This window comes from Penaeus monodon, chromosome 9, assembly GCF_015228065.2.
Source record: "Penaeus monodon isolate SGIC_2016 chromosome 9, NSTDA_Pmon_1, whole genome shotgun sequence".
In the NCBI taxonomy this organism is placed as follows: domain Eukaryota; kingdom Metazoa; phylum Arthropoda; class Malacostraca; order Decapoda; family Penaeidae; genus Penaeus; species Penaeus monodon.
Genome location: NC_051394.1, coordinates 51,354,964 through 51,370,847, shown reverse-complemented (window position 1 = coordinate 51,370,847; position 15,884 = coordinate 51,354,964). Strand labels below are relative to the sequence as shown.

Below are 15,884 nucleotides of genomic sequence, written 5' to 3'. Positions count from 1 at the left end.
GGGGGGGGGGGGGGGGGGCCGGGGGGGGCCCTTGGTTGCGCCGTTTTCCATAAAAGATGGAAAAAGCCGGGGAACTGCGCCGACAGCTACCCAGAGAAAAAAGATAAATTTTGGGAAAAGATATTACCAAAGGGTAGTTTTTCCCTCCCGGGGATAAAAAAGTAATGCAGAAACCAGCCCAAAAATTTTCATTTCCCGTGTGAAATAAAAGTTTTGCATTATCCGCTCAACAATATACCCCAATTCTTTAGTACCGGACAAATGAAAAAAAAACAAATACAAAGAGGCGCACAAAAGAGCCCGGTCGGAGGTTTTTTTTACCTCCCCTTTTGGTTTTCTTTAAAGGACCAAGTTTCCCATTGGAGGCCGGGGGCGAATGAAACGGTTGAGAAAACCCGGATGCAGGAAGCTCAGTGGCCGCGGGGGGTGGAATGGGGAAGTTGTTGGGTGGGCTGGTTTTCAAGACTTTTTGCCAAAGGTGGCGCTCTGCCGAAGCCCCTCCGCCCGTTGAAAATTGATGTGGGGAACCCCCGGGACAAATGGATAGGCAAACCCGGCGGGGAAGGATGAGGGAAACGTTTTCACATCTGGCCCCAGTTTTTAGGGTGGGACGATATATTTTTTTAAGGTAAAGGAACCGATTATTTTTTTTTTGCTTGCTTTAAAATTGGGGTTGTCTTATCCCGTTTTTATTTTCTCAGAAAATTAAAAATACCTAATTAGATATTGGGTTAAAACGTTTCTACCAGTTATCCTCACTCCTCAAGGATGAGGATACGGATTTAGGGCCACGGCGGGCGTCCAGGAATTGTGTGTGTTCATATAATTCTGAGAATCTGAGATAAAGAAAACATATCACCGATTCTTACAAAATATATAGAGGTCGTTCGAAGATTAGCCGAACCAGATTTAAGCAGGTCGTGAGGACAATGTCCTATAGTAATATCAGCTTTTAAAATCGTGTAAAGTTTTAAAAAATATGGGGTTGATTTTTATCGTCAGTTTTGGGAAATTTAATAAAATTTTTGTTTCTCTAACTTTCATTTTTTGTCAGGGTTTGGTGGCTATATCCCCCAAAAAAATGCAAGGGATCCACCTTGGGGGGGCCCTGGAGTAAAAAAAGGTTTTAGAACGACACTAACCACACACGACATACACCAATATCTGTCTTTTCTATCTGTCAAATCTAGAAATTATACATATGATAAATACTTTTATAATTTCGTATAATCAAGATTAGAATACAATTGGAAATTTCCAAAAACGGGAACCAAGGGTTACACCCAAAAGAGAGTAGGGGAAATAGATTTATTTATAGTGAAATTTTGTCTTTGGGTTTTGCCCCGTTTTTCCCCCTTCAGGACTGTCGCAAACGCTATTTGGGTCCCAGGGCAACCCCCCAAAAGCAGCCCGTTTTTTAATAATTTTAAACCGGGGGGAAATAAGAAAAATTAGTTAAAACCCAAATGCTCTAGTATAGACTTTTGGGAAAAAGCTGAGGCAAAAAAATAAAAACCCAACAGCTTGAGGGGCCCTTTGAATCCCTACAGAAATTTGGGGGTTTGCGTGCGTCCCGGTGCGCGTTTGGGTACGGGGCTTTTGTGTGTACGTGGTGTGTGTGTTTGTGTGGTGTGTGTGTGGGGTTGTGGTGTGTGTGTGTGTGTTTTGTGTGTGTGTGTGTGGGGGTTTTTTGTGTGTGTGTGTGTGTGGGGGGGGTTTTGTGTGTGTATAATATATAATATAATATATATATATAAAATAGTTTATATATATATAATATATATATTTTATAAAACTTACTGTACGTACCCCAACCATTCCCACCTGGGTTACCCATGGGGAAAAGACGATGATGAGGTCGAATTCCTTCCCCCTTTTCGTAAGTTCCTCACCTTGGGGGCTTTTGAAAAAACTTCTACTTGGGGCCAAGATTTCTCGGAGTGGGATTTGGGTGGTTTCCCGGACATTTTCGGTTTTCTGAACTACTGATAGCCCCTCCGGCCGGAAGTCGTGCACCCCCGTGGAAGACGAGGGTGATGTTCTCTTTCTTCGACTCGAGGGCCCAATGGTTGTCAGCATCGCCCACCGGGCGGGAGAACACGTCGGGGAAAATTCACTCCCGGGCCCGGGGGTAAACCTCTCGCCAGTCCCCCTGGGGCCCCATGTAAGGAAATGGCTTTCCTTCCCAAGGGGCCCCAATAGTCTACGCTCACTTCGAGAATCCCCGTCAGGAGCCCCGCTGTGAGCCTCGCCCCTTCGGACGGCCCCTTCTGACTCAAGTCCTCACCTTGTGGCCCCGCTCTGCCAGGGCGTCGGCAACCGACATGAAAATGTTCCTGTGGCTCGTGGAGGACATCGGGAGGAGGAACAGGATGTTGTACTGTCTCTCGGGGGGAGGCAGGTCCGCGGCCGCCACGCCCAGCAAGGCCGACCCTACGCAGGTCGCCCACGCCCACAGGGACAAAAACCGGCGGGGGGCCCCATCTGGGGGAAGGGGGGGCTGTCGTTTGGGGGGGAAAGGGGGCCCCGGGGGGGGGGGGGGGACCCCCGGTGGGGAGAGAAGGCAAGAAAGAAAGTGAGACGGAGAAAGTTATGACGAAAGAAGAAGAGGAAGATGATGACGATAATGGCAGAAAAAGAAGAATAAGAGGATGATGAGAATGATGAAAAGGGAGAAAAAGATTATAATAAAGAAGATTGAATTTTTAATGATGGGCGGCATTTTGGTGGTGATAAAGATGGGGATACCAAAGGGGAAAAGGGAAAATTTGATGAGGATGTTTGCAACCAATGCGAAAAAAACGCCCAAAACTGAGAAACTAAAACGTTGAAAAATTTAATATATTTAAAAAAATATATATATATATATATATGATTTTATATATATATATAATATTTTTAATATTATATATACACATATTTTTCAACGTATGTTTCTCATTTTGGACGTTTTTTTTGGGCCCCAAACCAAATCCGACATAAAACTTTTATTCTAAAAGGAACTACAGCCGGGACAACCCCACATTTAACAAAAATGGGCATGATTTCTTCCCTAGCCGTCTCTCTTGCAGTTTTTTTTGGCCCCTTGAAGAAAAATTATCCCACGGGCCTGACTGTCGCACCCACTAAACGCTTTTTCCCTAAACGCAGACAAAGGTGTGACAAAAAAATTCTGATTGCAGCCCCCCAAAAAATCCAAAGGATTTAAAGGGTTTTAAACTGAGAAAAATTACAAAAAAAGGTTGAATGATGCCCGGGTTCTCCGCCACGTATTCCTCGGAGGGGTCCCAGCTGCCCTGCTTCGTGGGGTTTCTTTTGGGTGCCCCGGTTCAGCTCGATGGAAATCGAACTTTTAGGGGGGAAATTCGGCAAAAGAAAGTAAACTTCTCTTTTGGCTTGGGGGATTTTTCAAAAAACCACCCCACACACACACACACACATGATATAAATAAAATATATAATATTATTATTATATATGGTATAAAATATTTTATATATATATTTAATTTTTAAATATTTTAAATATTATATATAATATTATATATATTTTAAAATATATATATTTATAATATATATTATATATATATATATAATATATATTTATTTATTATTTAAAATATATATATTATATATTTTATATATATATAAAATATACTATATATATAAATATATATATATATAATATATATTTTATATATATATATATATATAATATGGGTGTGTGTGTGTGTGTGTGTGGGGTGTGGGGGTGGGTGTGTGGGTTGTGTGTGTGTGTTGGCTGTGTGTGTGTGTGGGTTGTGTGTGTGTGGGGGGTTTCCCGTTTAAAATCATAGAAAAATTTAATAAAAAAACCTTAAGGCCCCAAATTTGAAAACATTTTGCTTGGGAAAAGGCTTTGTGAAATATGAGTAATCGAGGACAAAAAAAACGAAAAAAACTGTTAGAAAAAAAACAGCTTGGACTCGCGCTAAATGGAGATTCTGTTTTGGGGCCACTTTTTCTTTTTTGCTGTTTGATGAAAACTTCCCAAAAAAGAAAAATAATGAAAAACAAAAAATTAATTAATTAAATAAAAAATTTTTTTTATTAAAAAATGCAGGGTGAAAACTGTAACGGGAATGACTGAAATTCCCAAAGGGAACACAAAATCGAACGCTCTTTTGTAACATTTTATTTTTCCGCAAGGGAAACCATTGCTTTTTTTTTTACTTTTTCTTTTCGGGGTTCAGTGAAATCGTTTAAAAATCTTCTTTTTAGAACGCTAAGCTTCAACGCCACAAAGTGACATTTCCCCCGTTTTCCAAACCTAACTAATCCAGTTGTTTCTGCGACTACATTCTTACCACACTGGCTCACTAGTCTTTTTTTTTTGTGACTAAAACGAACAGAAAAGTGTAAAGTGCTAGCTTTTTATGCCACGATCAATAGGCACCGTTAAAAAAACCCCAAAGGGAAAACATGTTTTTTTTGGTTTTTGGGTGTCGCGCTTAATTCCCCTTCCCGGCGGGCTAATCGGGCCTGAAGCTGCAGGGGAAGACCCCTTCCACCAAAAAAAAACATAATCATAATTCACGCAGATTTGGCAAAAAGTTAGAAGGAAAAAATTTGGGAAAAAGGAAAAAAAAACTTTTGCTCTCTGAATATTTTTGTGTGTGTGTGCGCGTGTGTGTGTGGGGTGTGTGGGGGTGTTTTGTGTGTGTGTGTGTGTAAGTTCACCTCTATAAACATATGCATATATCTGCATATATATACCTGTCTATATGTATCTCTCACTATATATAGATAGATATAGACATACATATAAATACATACATGTATACATATTTATCATATGTATGAAATGTATTTTTAAATATATTATTTATAATATATAAATATATTTTATATATATATATATTATATCTATATATTTTGGTGTGTGTTTTGGGGGTGTTTGTGTGTGGGGTTTGTGTTTTGGGGTGTGGGGTGTGCGGTGTGTGTTGTGTGTGGGGTGTGTGTTTGGGTGTGTGTGTTTTGGGTGTGTGTGTGTGTGTGTGTGTGGTGTGTGGGGTGGGTGTGTGTGTTTGTGTAAAATTAGATAAATAGATAGATAGATGAAAGATATGTATGTATGTAAAATATATATATTTTATATATAAAATTTTAATATATATATATATAAAATACCCTGTTTTTTTTTGGGTGTGTGTGTGGGTGTGTGTGTTGTGTGTGTGGGGTGTGTGTGTGTGTGTGTGTTTTTGGGGTGTGTGGTGTGTGTGTGTGGGTGTGTGTATTGTGCTGTGTGCAGTGTGCATGTGTGTATTTTGTGTGTGTGTGTGTGTTTTTGGTGTTTTGTGTTTTTTGTGTTGTGGTGTGCGCCCCTGTTTCTCAAAAAAGACTGGATCGAGAAAATGGATTTTGGAATTGAAGCCGGCAAGGGCCCTTGGGGGGCCATCTTAGGGGGGTTTTCAAAAAGGCAAAACGCGTGCTGGGAAACCCCTGGACGTATTCCAGGACTCATGGGGCTGGAACATCAAAACCTCAAAAAGGGGAACCCCTGGATAGAAGAATTCACATGAACAGTGTCTTTTTTAGTTTTATTTTTCGGTGCCTTCCCATTACTGGGACCCGGGAAGGGTCTGGGGCCAAATTTTTAAGTGTTTGCTGTCGGAAATTGCTTAAAACCCCATCTTTTGGAAAGATCGCGAGCCTTGGCAGGATTAACAGGAAAAGAAGGGTATGGGCTCTAATCCCATAAAACTTACTTTTTGAATGGGTCGTTTTCCAGACGTATCGCGAACCTTAAAAAATTTAAACTGATGGAAATTTAGCTAAAATTGGAAAAATTAAATTGCAAAAATACAAGCAAAACGTACCTTTATGGGTTTTGTGAGGGAAAATGCAAAGTTTGGGTAGACCCTTTTGGGTTTCAAAACGAATTTTTTTTCCCCATTTTGTAAAAACGCGAGTCTTAAAAATTGTTGTGAGCATACTGTGGCATGACAAAAGGGATTATTTCTTTCCTCTCCCGAAGTTTTTTAAATCCTTTCCTGGGTCTTGTGATTTTTTCCCGGAAAACCGGTGAGATTGAACCCAAATTATTTGTGAAGGTTGAAAGTCAACTGCAAAGGGCTTATCCTTTGGCAAAAAGGGGGAAGCCCCATCCCCAAAGGCGCGAGGCCTAGTCAAATTTAATATCTGTCAGCATTTAGTGTCAGGGTTCAGACTGCTAAATCTTCTTTTAAATCAATATTAGTTTTCATTTATAAAATTTTAAAGCTAACGGGAGTTACGGAACCCTCAGTTCTTTGAATGAATCCTGTCTTTAACTTGATCTTTTGGGTTTGGGGCCCTAGAGGTGCCCAAAGGTCAAATCTTGGGCTTTTTAAAATGAAGTATAAAACCAGGTGGGCACAAACGGAAATTACTTTGAAATGTTATTTTTGAAGTATTTTCCCACTTTTTTTTTGATCCCGTAGGGTTTAGTGAAGCAAACGCGCTGCAACTTGGCATCTTGGGTGTGACGGCAGCCACCCCCTACATTGTTTAATCGGGTTTTTGGGACCTCCTAAGAGGCAAAAATAAAATTTTTGCTTGAATTTTTCGGGAGAGGGAAACAAGGGGTTGCTCAAATCCATCTTTTTTTGGATCAGTGGTGGTGTGTGTGTGTGTTTTTTGTGTGTGTTTTGTGTTGTTTTGTGTGTGTGTGTGTGTGTGTGTGGTGGGGTGTGTGTGGCTTGGGGTTTGTGTGTGTGTGTGTGTGTGTTTGGGGGTGTTTTTTGTTTTTTTGGGGGGGGTGGTGTTTTTTGTGTGTGTTATACTTCTCTTTTCTCTCTCTCTTTTTCCCCTCTTTTCTCTCCCCTCTCTCTCTATCTCTCTATATAAAAATTAATATATCTATATATATATTTATTATATATTATATATAAAACTATTTTTATAAAATTTACAAAATTGTAAATTATAAATTAAATATATGATTATATTAAATTTATAATATATATATATAATATATATTATATATATTAAAATTTATCAAAAATAAAAAACACACAACACACACACAAAAAAACACCCCCACACACACACACACACACCCCACACCCAACCCCACAAAACACACACACAACCCCCAACACACACAAAACAAAACACACCACAACACCCCCACACCACACACACAACATATACTTAACAATGTTTTTTATATTGTTTTATATATATATATATATATTTATTATATATATATTATATAATGCCCTATTTTAAATAGTGGAGCTACTTATATCCGGGTATATCCAAATTGTTTTTTAAAACCAAAATTTTCCCAATGTGATCCAGGTAGACAACAATCATGAATAATCGCATCATTAATCAGTTGTTTTAGTCTATTAAAAGACAAAGAACTATAAACTTTGCTCTGCCGTTAGCATCAGTTAATATTTCAATCCTATTTCATTATTAAGAGCTACAAAGTATATTTTTAACTGGGGGTTTTATAGAGTACTGGGGGCAAACTTTGATTTTTACGTGCTTCAGTGTTTGCTTTAAGTCTTTCTTTTAACGCGTATCTATCAAATGTATAAAATATTCATTTGTTGTCAAGCAAGATTCAAATTGCTCTTTCGCATGAGTGCCCTTTCGCATGAGAGGCTATGGGTATTCATGATGCATCAGTGAACGGTTATTCGATGTTTAAACCCGGTGGTGGGGGCGCGGGCCCAGTAAGGGTTTTAAAAAAAAAAGGATATCCTGTTTATAAAAGATCTCAACGGAGCTTTTAAAAGTATTTTATTAAAATGCACAAACCCCGTTCTGAAGGTGCTTTTGCTTTCGAACGTCGAAGATTCCACTGTCGTTTCTGGGCATGGGAGAAACAATAAGATCCGCTGTCTGTATGGTGAAAGCTTTACATTTTGAAGGGGTTTCAGATGAAGGGGCGGGGATGAATTCCTAAATCCCACAAGCAACCTCTAATACATATGTTTCGTCGCCCGTTTTTCATAGTCGACCGACCGGCTTGTATGTGGGGTTTCACATAAAGAAAATATCGAAGAAGGATTTGACATTATAATGAGTCGCCTGTGGATAGGGTATGGCCCAGCCCCTTTCCTTAAATTTAAAGGGGGTACTCGTTATAAAGTTTGGTATTTTAAATCGTTTGTGAATCAGGATACGGCGGTGGCTTGGAGAGAGAAAAAAAAGTTTTTGGAGAAAAGTGGACAAAGAAATTGTAATAGGTGGAACATGGAACGTGTTGCGCGGAGAGAGAGCGAGCGAGAGAGAGAGAGAGAAGAGAGAGAGAGAGAGAGAGAGAGAGAGAGGAGAAGAGAGAGAGGAGAGAGAGGAGAGAGAGAGAGAGGAAGGGAGGGGGGGGGGGGAAAAAAAGAAAGAAAGGGAAAGAAAGAAGAAAAAAGAAAGAAAGAAAAAAAAATAAAAAAAGAGAGAGAAAGAAAGAATGAAAGAAAAAAAAGAAAGAAAAAAAAAGAAAGAAAAAAAGGGAAAAAAGAAAAAGAGAGAAAAAGGGAAAAAAAGGGGCCCCTGCGATAAAATTTATCGCAAGCGGGGAAGACACTAGAAAATCACCCTTCGCAAAGGGGAAAAAATTTTGTCCTTTTAAACTTGGTTGGGAGAAATAAAAACCCTTTGGGGGGGGAACCCACTGAAAAAAGCTGAAAACCCAAAGGGTACGATAACCTCCACGCCCACAGACAAATTCACGCACCTTTTCCAGACCGTTCAAGAGAGGAAAAAAGAGTAGGTTTTTCTAAAGAGGAAGGTAAATACTAAGACGCCAAGTTTAATAAAAACGTATCAAGCATAAACAAAATGCGGGACAGGGTAGCAAGATAAAATACGCGTTTCAAAAGAAGGGAGAGGAAATGGGGGAGACGTCAAAGGGCTTTTTCAAAACACATGACACATATATTGCCCACCCCTTTTAAACCCCAAAATTTGGGGGTCGTTTGATTTTGGCTTGCCCAACGTATGTGCTTCAGTATAATATTTTATATAAAATATTTTAAAATATATATATAATATATATAAATAATTTATATAATATATATATATATATATATTTTATATAATTTTAATTTAAAATATCTCAAAAGGGCCTCCTCTTCTTCCCCTCTCCCCTCTCCTCTCTCTCTCTCTTTCTCTCTCTCTCTCTCTCTCTCCTCTCTCTCCCCTCTCCCTCTATCCCCCTTTTTTTTCTCTTTTTCTTTTCAAAATGAATTCCAAAAACTTAGTTTTTTTACAGAACGTTCAAATGCTGGTGAAAAAAACAAGGCTAAAAAAATACTGTGTGCAATTTTTTGGGCCAAACCCAAATTTTATTTTGAAAACGAAAAAGGTTTTTCTAAAATTTAAGAGAAAAAGATCTAACATCCGACGAAATGAAGAATTTTTGTTTTTTTTTTTAACCTTAAAATAATTTTCCAAAAATCCTCCCCGTTAAAAAACAAAACACCCAAAAAACACCCACCCCACACACACCCACACCCACACAACCCCACCCCACACACACACACACACACACCCCCCACACACACACCACAACCCCACAAAAAAAAAAAAAAAAAAAAAAAAAAAAAAGAGCCCATTTGTTTGTGTATGAATAAATTGAATGAATGCTTTAAATAATAACACTCAAGCTGAAGAATGCTCGATAGTAGAATAAAATTTCAATACCTGATTAAATTAGATTAGTACTTATTCATGTTCTGCTTCTCTTCATTTTTATTTTTTTAAAACCCTTTACTAAAAACACATATTTGCCAAATTTAACCCCGGTTTTTCCAAAAATGGGAAATGTGCAGTGGTATGGTTTTTAGGGATCAAGAAACACTCCTAAAACCCCCCAGCTTTCAAAATTGCAAAAGGGGTAGTAAAAATACCACTTTATATTCCAAAGTATTCTGAGTGACAAAAAATCACCACATTTACACTGCCTTCCTTTTTAGAGGTGGTTGCATGTGGGAAAAACAGAGAGAAAAGGGGGTATGGAGAAGAGGGGGTACCAAAAAAAAAGTGTCTGTTTTTCCCGGAAAAATTGAAAAAAGAGATTATTAAAGTAAAAAAGCTAAAAATTTGGGTTGCATTTTCCCCAAAATTTATAACCCCTGAAACATTTAAAAGATTTTGTGACAGAAAATATGAAAATAAAGATTCAAACAGATATTTTGGGAAAACTAATACAATATTTTGGGGGAAAAAATAAAAAACAATAAAACCTTTCCATGGCCATAAAATATACCAAAAGGAGGGCAAAAATGGAAACTTTAATTTTAAAAAACGAGAAAAATGATTTTTGTGGGTGATATTTTTAAAAACCAATGGGAATTTCTTTCAATTTGGTTTTAAAAAGCTTTTGAAATTTTTTAAGTAGAGATTAACCCGAAATGGTTTTGATTTTGTAAGTCCTGTGTAAAAAAAGGGGTTTATGACTCATCCCTCCACTAGAAAGAAATAGAAGGGCAGACAATAGGGAGACAAGACAGTAATGAGTGCTGACATCCTATCATAGCGGGGACACTTAACCCAGCAAATGTGTGTACCAAAAAGTAAACATAACTTTAAAACATGAGTATCTGTCTTTTTTTTCTGGTATAAAATTTTCCCAACTCTTTCCCTTCAGTGCTAATTTAAAAAAAAACATTTTTAAAATACAATATACAAAAAACCACTCTAGGTGTGTGTATGAAAACATACATAAAATAATTTTCTTCTAATACAGACCAAAAAATTTTACATCAATCAGAAAGAGAAAATTCTACTTACCCTTTTTTTGTTTTTTTATTTCCAAAAAGCAAAAGCTTGATCTCACTGACATTTAAAGAACCCATGCAATGAATCCATATGAATTTAAACCAACCTTTTTGGCAAACAAAACCTTACAGCTTCTTTGGGTAAATCTTCATATAAAACCCGTAAACATTTTTATGCAAATATGTTTCCCCCGCTTTTCTCAAGGGATGATCTCCTTTCATTTGGAAGCAAAAAAAAGCATTTTAACATTAGAAAAAAGCAATTTAATATAAGCAATTTTTTACATGGCTATTTAAAAAATTTTAAAAACATTTTTTGGGCCCTTTTTTCAGTAGTCCACATTCTTTTTTCCAAATACCACAAAAATGATATGTAAATTGAAAAAAAACCCTTTTCCCCCTTTTTTTTCCTACTGTTGTTAACGGGGGTTTGGGTCAACCTCATAAAAGCCAACATTAATTTCATCCCGTTACTAGATAGTTTTTGTTTTATACAATTCTAAAAAAACACCCATGGGAAAATCCCAGTTTCCCTGGGCAAAATTAAATTTATAGACTAAAGACAAAAGATGTGATGATAAATTAAAAAAGGGATATGTCATTTTGGGAAAATATATTCTATATATATATATATATAATTTTATATATTAATATTATAATTAAAATATAATTAATTATATATTTTAGATAAATAATACATATTTTTACATTATCATATTAATAATAATATATTTTATATATATATTTTATTTATATAAGATATATATAATATTAAAATTATTTTTAAAAATTAATTAATTTTATATAAAAATGAATATATTATATAGATAATATATATTATAAAATATTTTTATATAAAATATATTTTTATATATAAAATTTTTATATTATATATATAAAATATAAAATAGTATATTTTTAATATAAATATAAAATATATATATATTATATAATATATAAAAATATATATATATTATATATCTTTTATATATAAAATAATAAATTTTATATTTTTTTATATTTTTAAAAATATATATTTTTATATTATATAATAATATTTAATTTAATTTTTATTTTTTTAATATTATAAATATATATATATTAAAGATTTATATATCTTATATATTAAAAATAAAATAAAATATTTTATATATAATTAAAATATATCTTTATATATATAAATATATATATAAAATATAGAATATAATATATAATTTTTAATAATATATATATTATAAAATATATTTTTATATAAAATTTTATTTTAATAGTATATAATATATATATATAATATATTTTAAAATATATATTTTTAATATATTTTATTTTTTTATATTTTATATAAATATTATAAAATAATTTTATTTTATATATATATATATATATTATATATAATATATTATTATTTTATATTTATTTTATTATAATAAAAATATATATAATAATAATTAAAAAAAATATAAAAATATATATAACTATTTTAATATATATTAAAAAATTAAAAATATATATATAAATATAAAAATATATATTATTTATTATAAATTTTAATATATATATATTTTTTATATTATATATATATTTAAATTTTTAAATAAATAAAATATATATAATATATTTTAAAAAATATATATTTTATATATATAATAAAATATATAATATAATAAATTATATAAATATATATATAAATATATATATATAAATATATATATAAAAAATATATAAAAATATATATTTTAATATATATATATAAATATCATAATATAATATATTATTATACATATAATAATAATATAAAATAATTTTTAAATTTTATATATTTTATAATTATTATATTTTAATATAAAATATATAAAATATATATTATAAAATTTTAATATATATAATATATATATATATATATATATATATATATAATATATATATATAATATTTATATATATATATATATATTCTATATAATTATATATATTATATTAATATTATATATTATATATATTAATATATATATATATCATATAATATCATATATATCATATATATCAATATAAATATTATATATATGTATATATATATATATATAATATATATATATATATATAAAATATATATATATATATATATATATATATATATATATATATATATATATATATACACACACATACACACATATTTATATGTACATATAAATTTGTTTACTCATTCATTTATTTCACAAAAAATAAGCCTGCAAACTTAATTTCTGATGGAAAGTTGGGTGAAAATTAATAATTTCAGCATCTTGCAATTCTCATTTACAAATGCACTTTAAAATTACAAGACTCCAATAGTTATGGATAAATATTAGGAACCTGAAACATATGATTTCACAGTCAATACTGCTAAGTCTTGTGTGCAAATAAGATATTTATTATACACTGTAGTGCTTACTATGTATAATCAAGACCATACATTTTGTCTTTTTGGAGGAGTCATACTTCTATTTCTCTTTCATTTCAATAGAAAGCAAAGAAAAGTCAGAGCACATGACATCCTGACTGAAAATTAGGATTAGTTAATGACAAAATACATATTATTCAACAAATCAGAAAAACTGCAAATCTTCTGAGAAAACAATAAAAAAAAAAATAAAAGTTTGATAAATAATTGCTTAAATCATCTCTTATTGTTGCTTTGAAAAAATCATTTTCAGGCAGTCATAGGATAATCAGTTACTAAGTGTAACTGAAACATAAAGTAGTCAGTGCATGAATCGCATCTTTTGTATATTATCATCTCTTTGATATATATTTATACTTTAAGACATTAATAAAGTATTCAAAATATTATGCTTGTCCTATGTTTCAAATATTGCTGATAATCTTTGTCTTCCAAGCTTGACATAACTTTATACAGATTTCTTTCCCTCAAAATTTCTAATACTGCAAAACTATTATTTATATACTGCTCTTTTAATGTTCATTCAAAATTTAAAATATTCAAAAGATAATTGAAAAGGTAATCTAATAAAGTGTATACAAGTTCTCATTCTGTAACAAGTAAAAAACTAAAATATGGATGATCCACTGAATGAGACATACAACTTGGAGTATTCCTAATCACTTGCAACATACGTTGACAACCATTTCCTTCTTTATCATAATAACTACAATGATGATCCCACTGTACTAAAACACTGTAGAACTAAGATAACATACACACTTACAGCTTACAACATATACTTAGCAGATCAGAGATGCATTACACTTTGACCTTCCAAAAACTGGCTTATGAACCCAGACTGCGATTCAGTTCATGTACAAAAGTGACAAGACACAAATCGAAACATAACATAAAACTTAATGTTGATTTTATTTTTTGTAATCAGATGTGCTGTTCCATTCCAATACTAGTGGAAGAACAAGAGAGGCTCCTGCTAATATCGGCCACATTCATCTAAAAGGTACAACTTGTTTTCTGTCATCTATGACATTTCTGCTCTCTGTAGATTATAAAAAAGATATTACTTCAGGATTTTTAAGTTCAAAATAAAATACTTATAACTTTAAAATGGCAACTGTGCTTTAGAGCATTGGAAAATGATATGAAAGAAAAAGAAGAACTTGTGCTCCCCAGTTTCCTACAAAGTAATACATGAATGGTGGTGAACCACACTCAGATCTAAACATTGTTCCTTTCATGAATGTGCCGTGAACTATTACAACAAGAGACCTAAAAACTAACCTTACAAACATCTTTGATTGAAGCTACTTGACAAATCAAGCTATCATAAATCTTGGCAAAATATATTGTTTCTTTTCATGCATACAGTTCTTTGAGACCATACACATTGCAGGGCAGACAAGCACTGACTTCACTGGTATCCATACCACCTTCCCTTTCCTCTGATGCAACTACAAAACTTCCTATTAATGCCTGAAGTTTACAAAAGTGAAAATTTATAGAATATCATAAATTTTCCCTCAAATATTGTGGTCCTTTGACTTCACATACTGTGAACATATTTACTTCAACCCCTTAAAAATTAAAGAAAAAAGGGAAAAGTGATATACAAAAATTATCAGCACATCCAGTATACTAATCTTAACTTCTAAATAATCTACATTTCTAAAAATGCAAAATGAAAAAAAAGAAAGAAAGAAAAAAAAAAACAATGTTTACATCACATTCAATTACTTGGGGTAGGGGGCATCCATTACATTATAATATATCACATGACAAATATCAGACATTTACATTCCATTACATGGATGATAATGTTCAGGATAACTGGTTATTAAAATTTGATTTACTTGTTAAAGCAAGATTCAATTATCATCTTTATTTCAAAATGTGTTAAAGAGGTATAGCAAAATATTACAAAGACATGGTATAATTCTTAGTGCATTTGATACTGTTTTGTTTTTCTTTGCTGTTTACATAAGTATGTGTGAACTGATAGCAGAGGCAGGAGCTTCCAGAACTTTGCTTCAGGCCAGCTGAAAGCTTATCACCAGCACCTCCAGAATTTGCCTTCTTGGTGCAGATATTATGATATGCATGTTGAATTGCAGCATTGATAAAAGACATTTCACAAACTAAAAGTTATATATTTAACTGATAATAACTTTATCAAAACTGGCAGATCAATGACTCCCAATGCATTGTTTGCTATTCAAAAAGTCTTATGAAATACTTTTTTGCAGTTAGATTACAACAGTGTATATCCCTTAAGCCACTGATTATATCAGTGGAAATGATTCAACAGTCAAGATGGGCAAAGTGATTGAAATCCATTTGAGAAAGAGAATGAGCAGTTGAGGGCCTCAAGTAACGTCCTCTGGGATGTAACAATTGGCCAACCTTAAGTTTTGGTGATTCTTCATGGATGCTCCCAGCCCTGACAAGCATGAGACTAGTGGTTTTTGGCCCCACAAGGCCACTAATACTTATCCTTCAGAAGACTCCAAACAACAAGGTGAGGGAGGAGGGAGGAGGACTGCAGAAGCAAGGTAGGTTTAGTTGTTTCATATCAAGTCAATCTTCACAACAAGAATGACAGAGAGTAGGAAGAGGAATAAGAACCTGTCAAAGATTCCACCAGACACCACTTAGTTCCTCGCCATGATCCCGAACAAAGAGTATTCACATATT

At 33.1% G+C, this 15,884-nt stretch overlaps 1 protein-coding gene across 1 annotated transcript in view; it reads right to left on the bottom strand.

Moving 5' to 3' along the window:
• The window catches only part of LOC119576750, a 22,366-nt gene extending 7,046 nt beyond the window's left edge, over positions 1-15,320 (bottom strand). Inside the window, exons 1-10 of the mRNA XM_037924392.1 lie at positions 15,171-15,320; positions 14,560-14,666; positions 13,069-13,102; positions 7,789-7,872; positions 6,440-6,547; positions 6,264-6,314; positions 5,745-5,810; positions 5,477-5,504; positions 2,277-2,484; positions 1,810-2,152 (exon numbers count right to left, since the gene is read on the bottom strand). Of these exons, the coding sequence (XP_037780320.1) occupies positions 1,810-2,152; positions 2,277-2,484; positions 5,477-5,504; positions 5,745-5,810; positions 6,264-6,314; positions 6,440-6,547; positions 7,789-7,872; positions 13,069-13,102; positions 14,560-14,666; positions 15,171-15,320 (1,179 nt within the window). The remainder of the gene's footprint in view (positions 1-1,809; positions 2,153-2,276; positions 2,485-5,476; positions 5,505-5,744; positions 5,811-6,263; positions 6,315-6,439; positions 6,548-7,788; positions 7,873-13,068; positions 13,103-14,559; positions 14,667-15,170) is intronic.
• Between the last annotated feature and the right edge of the window lie 564 nt (positions 15,321-15,884).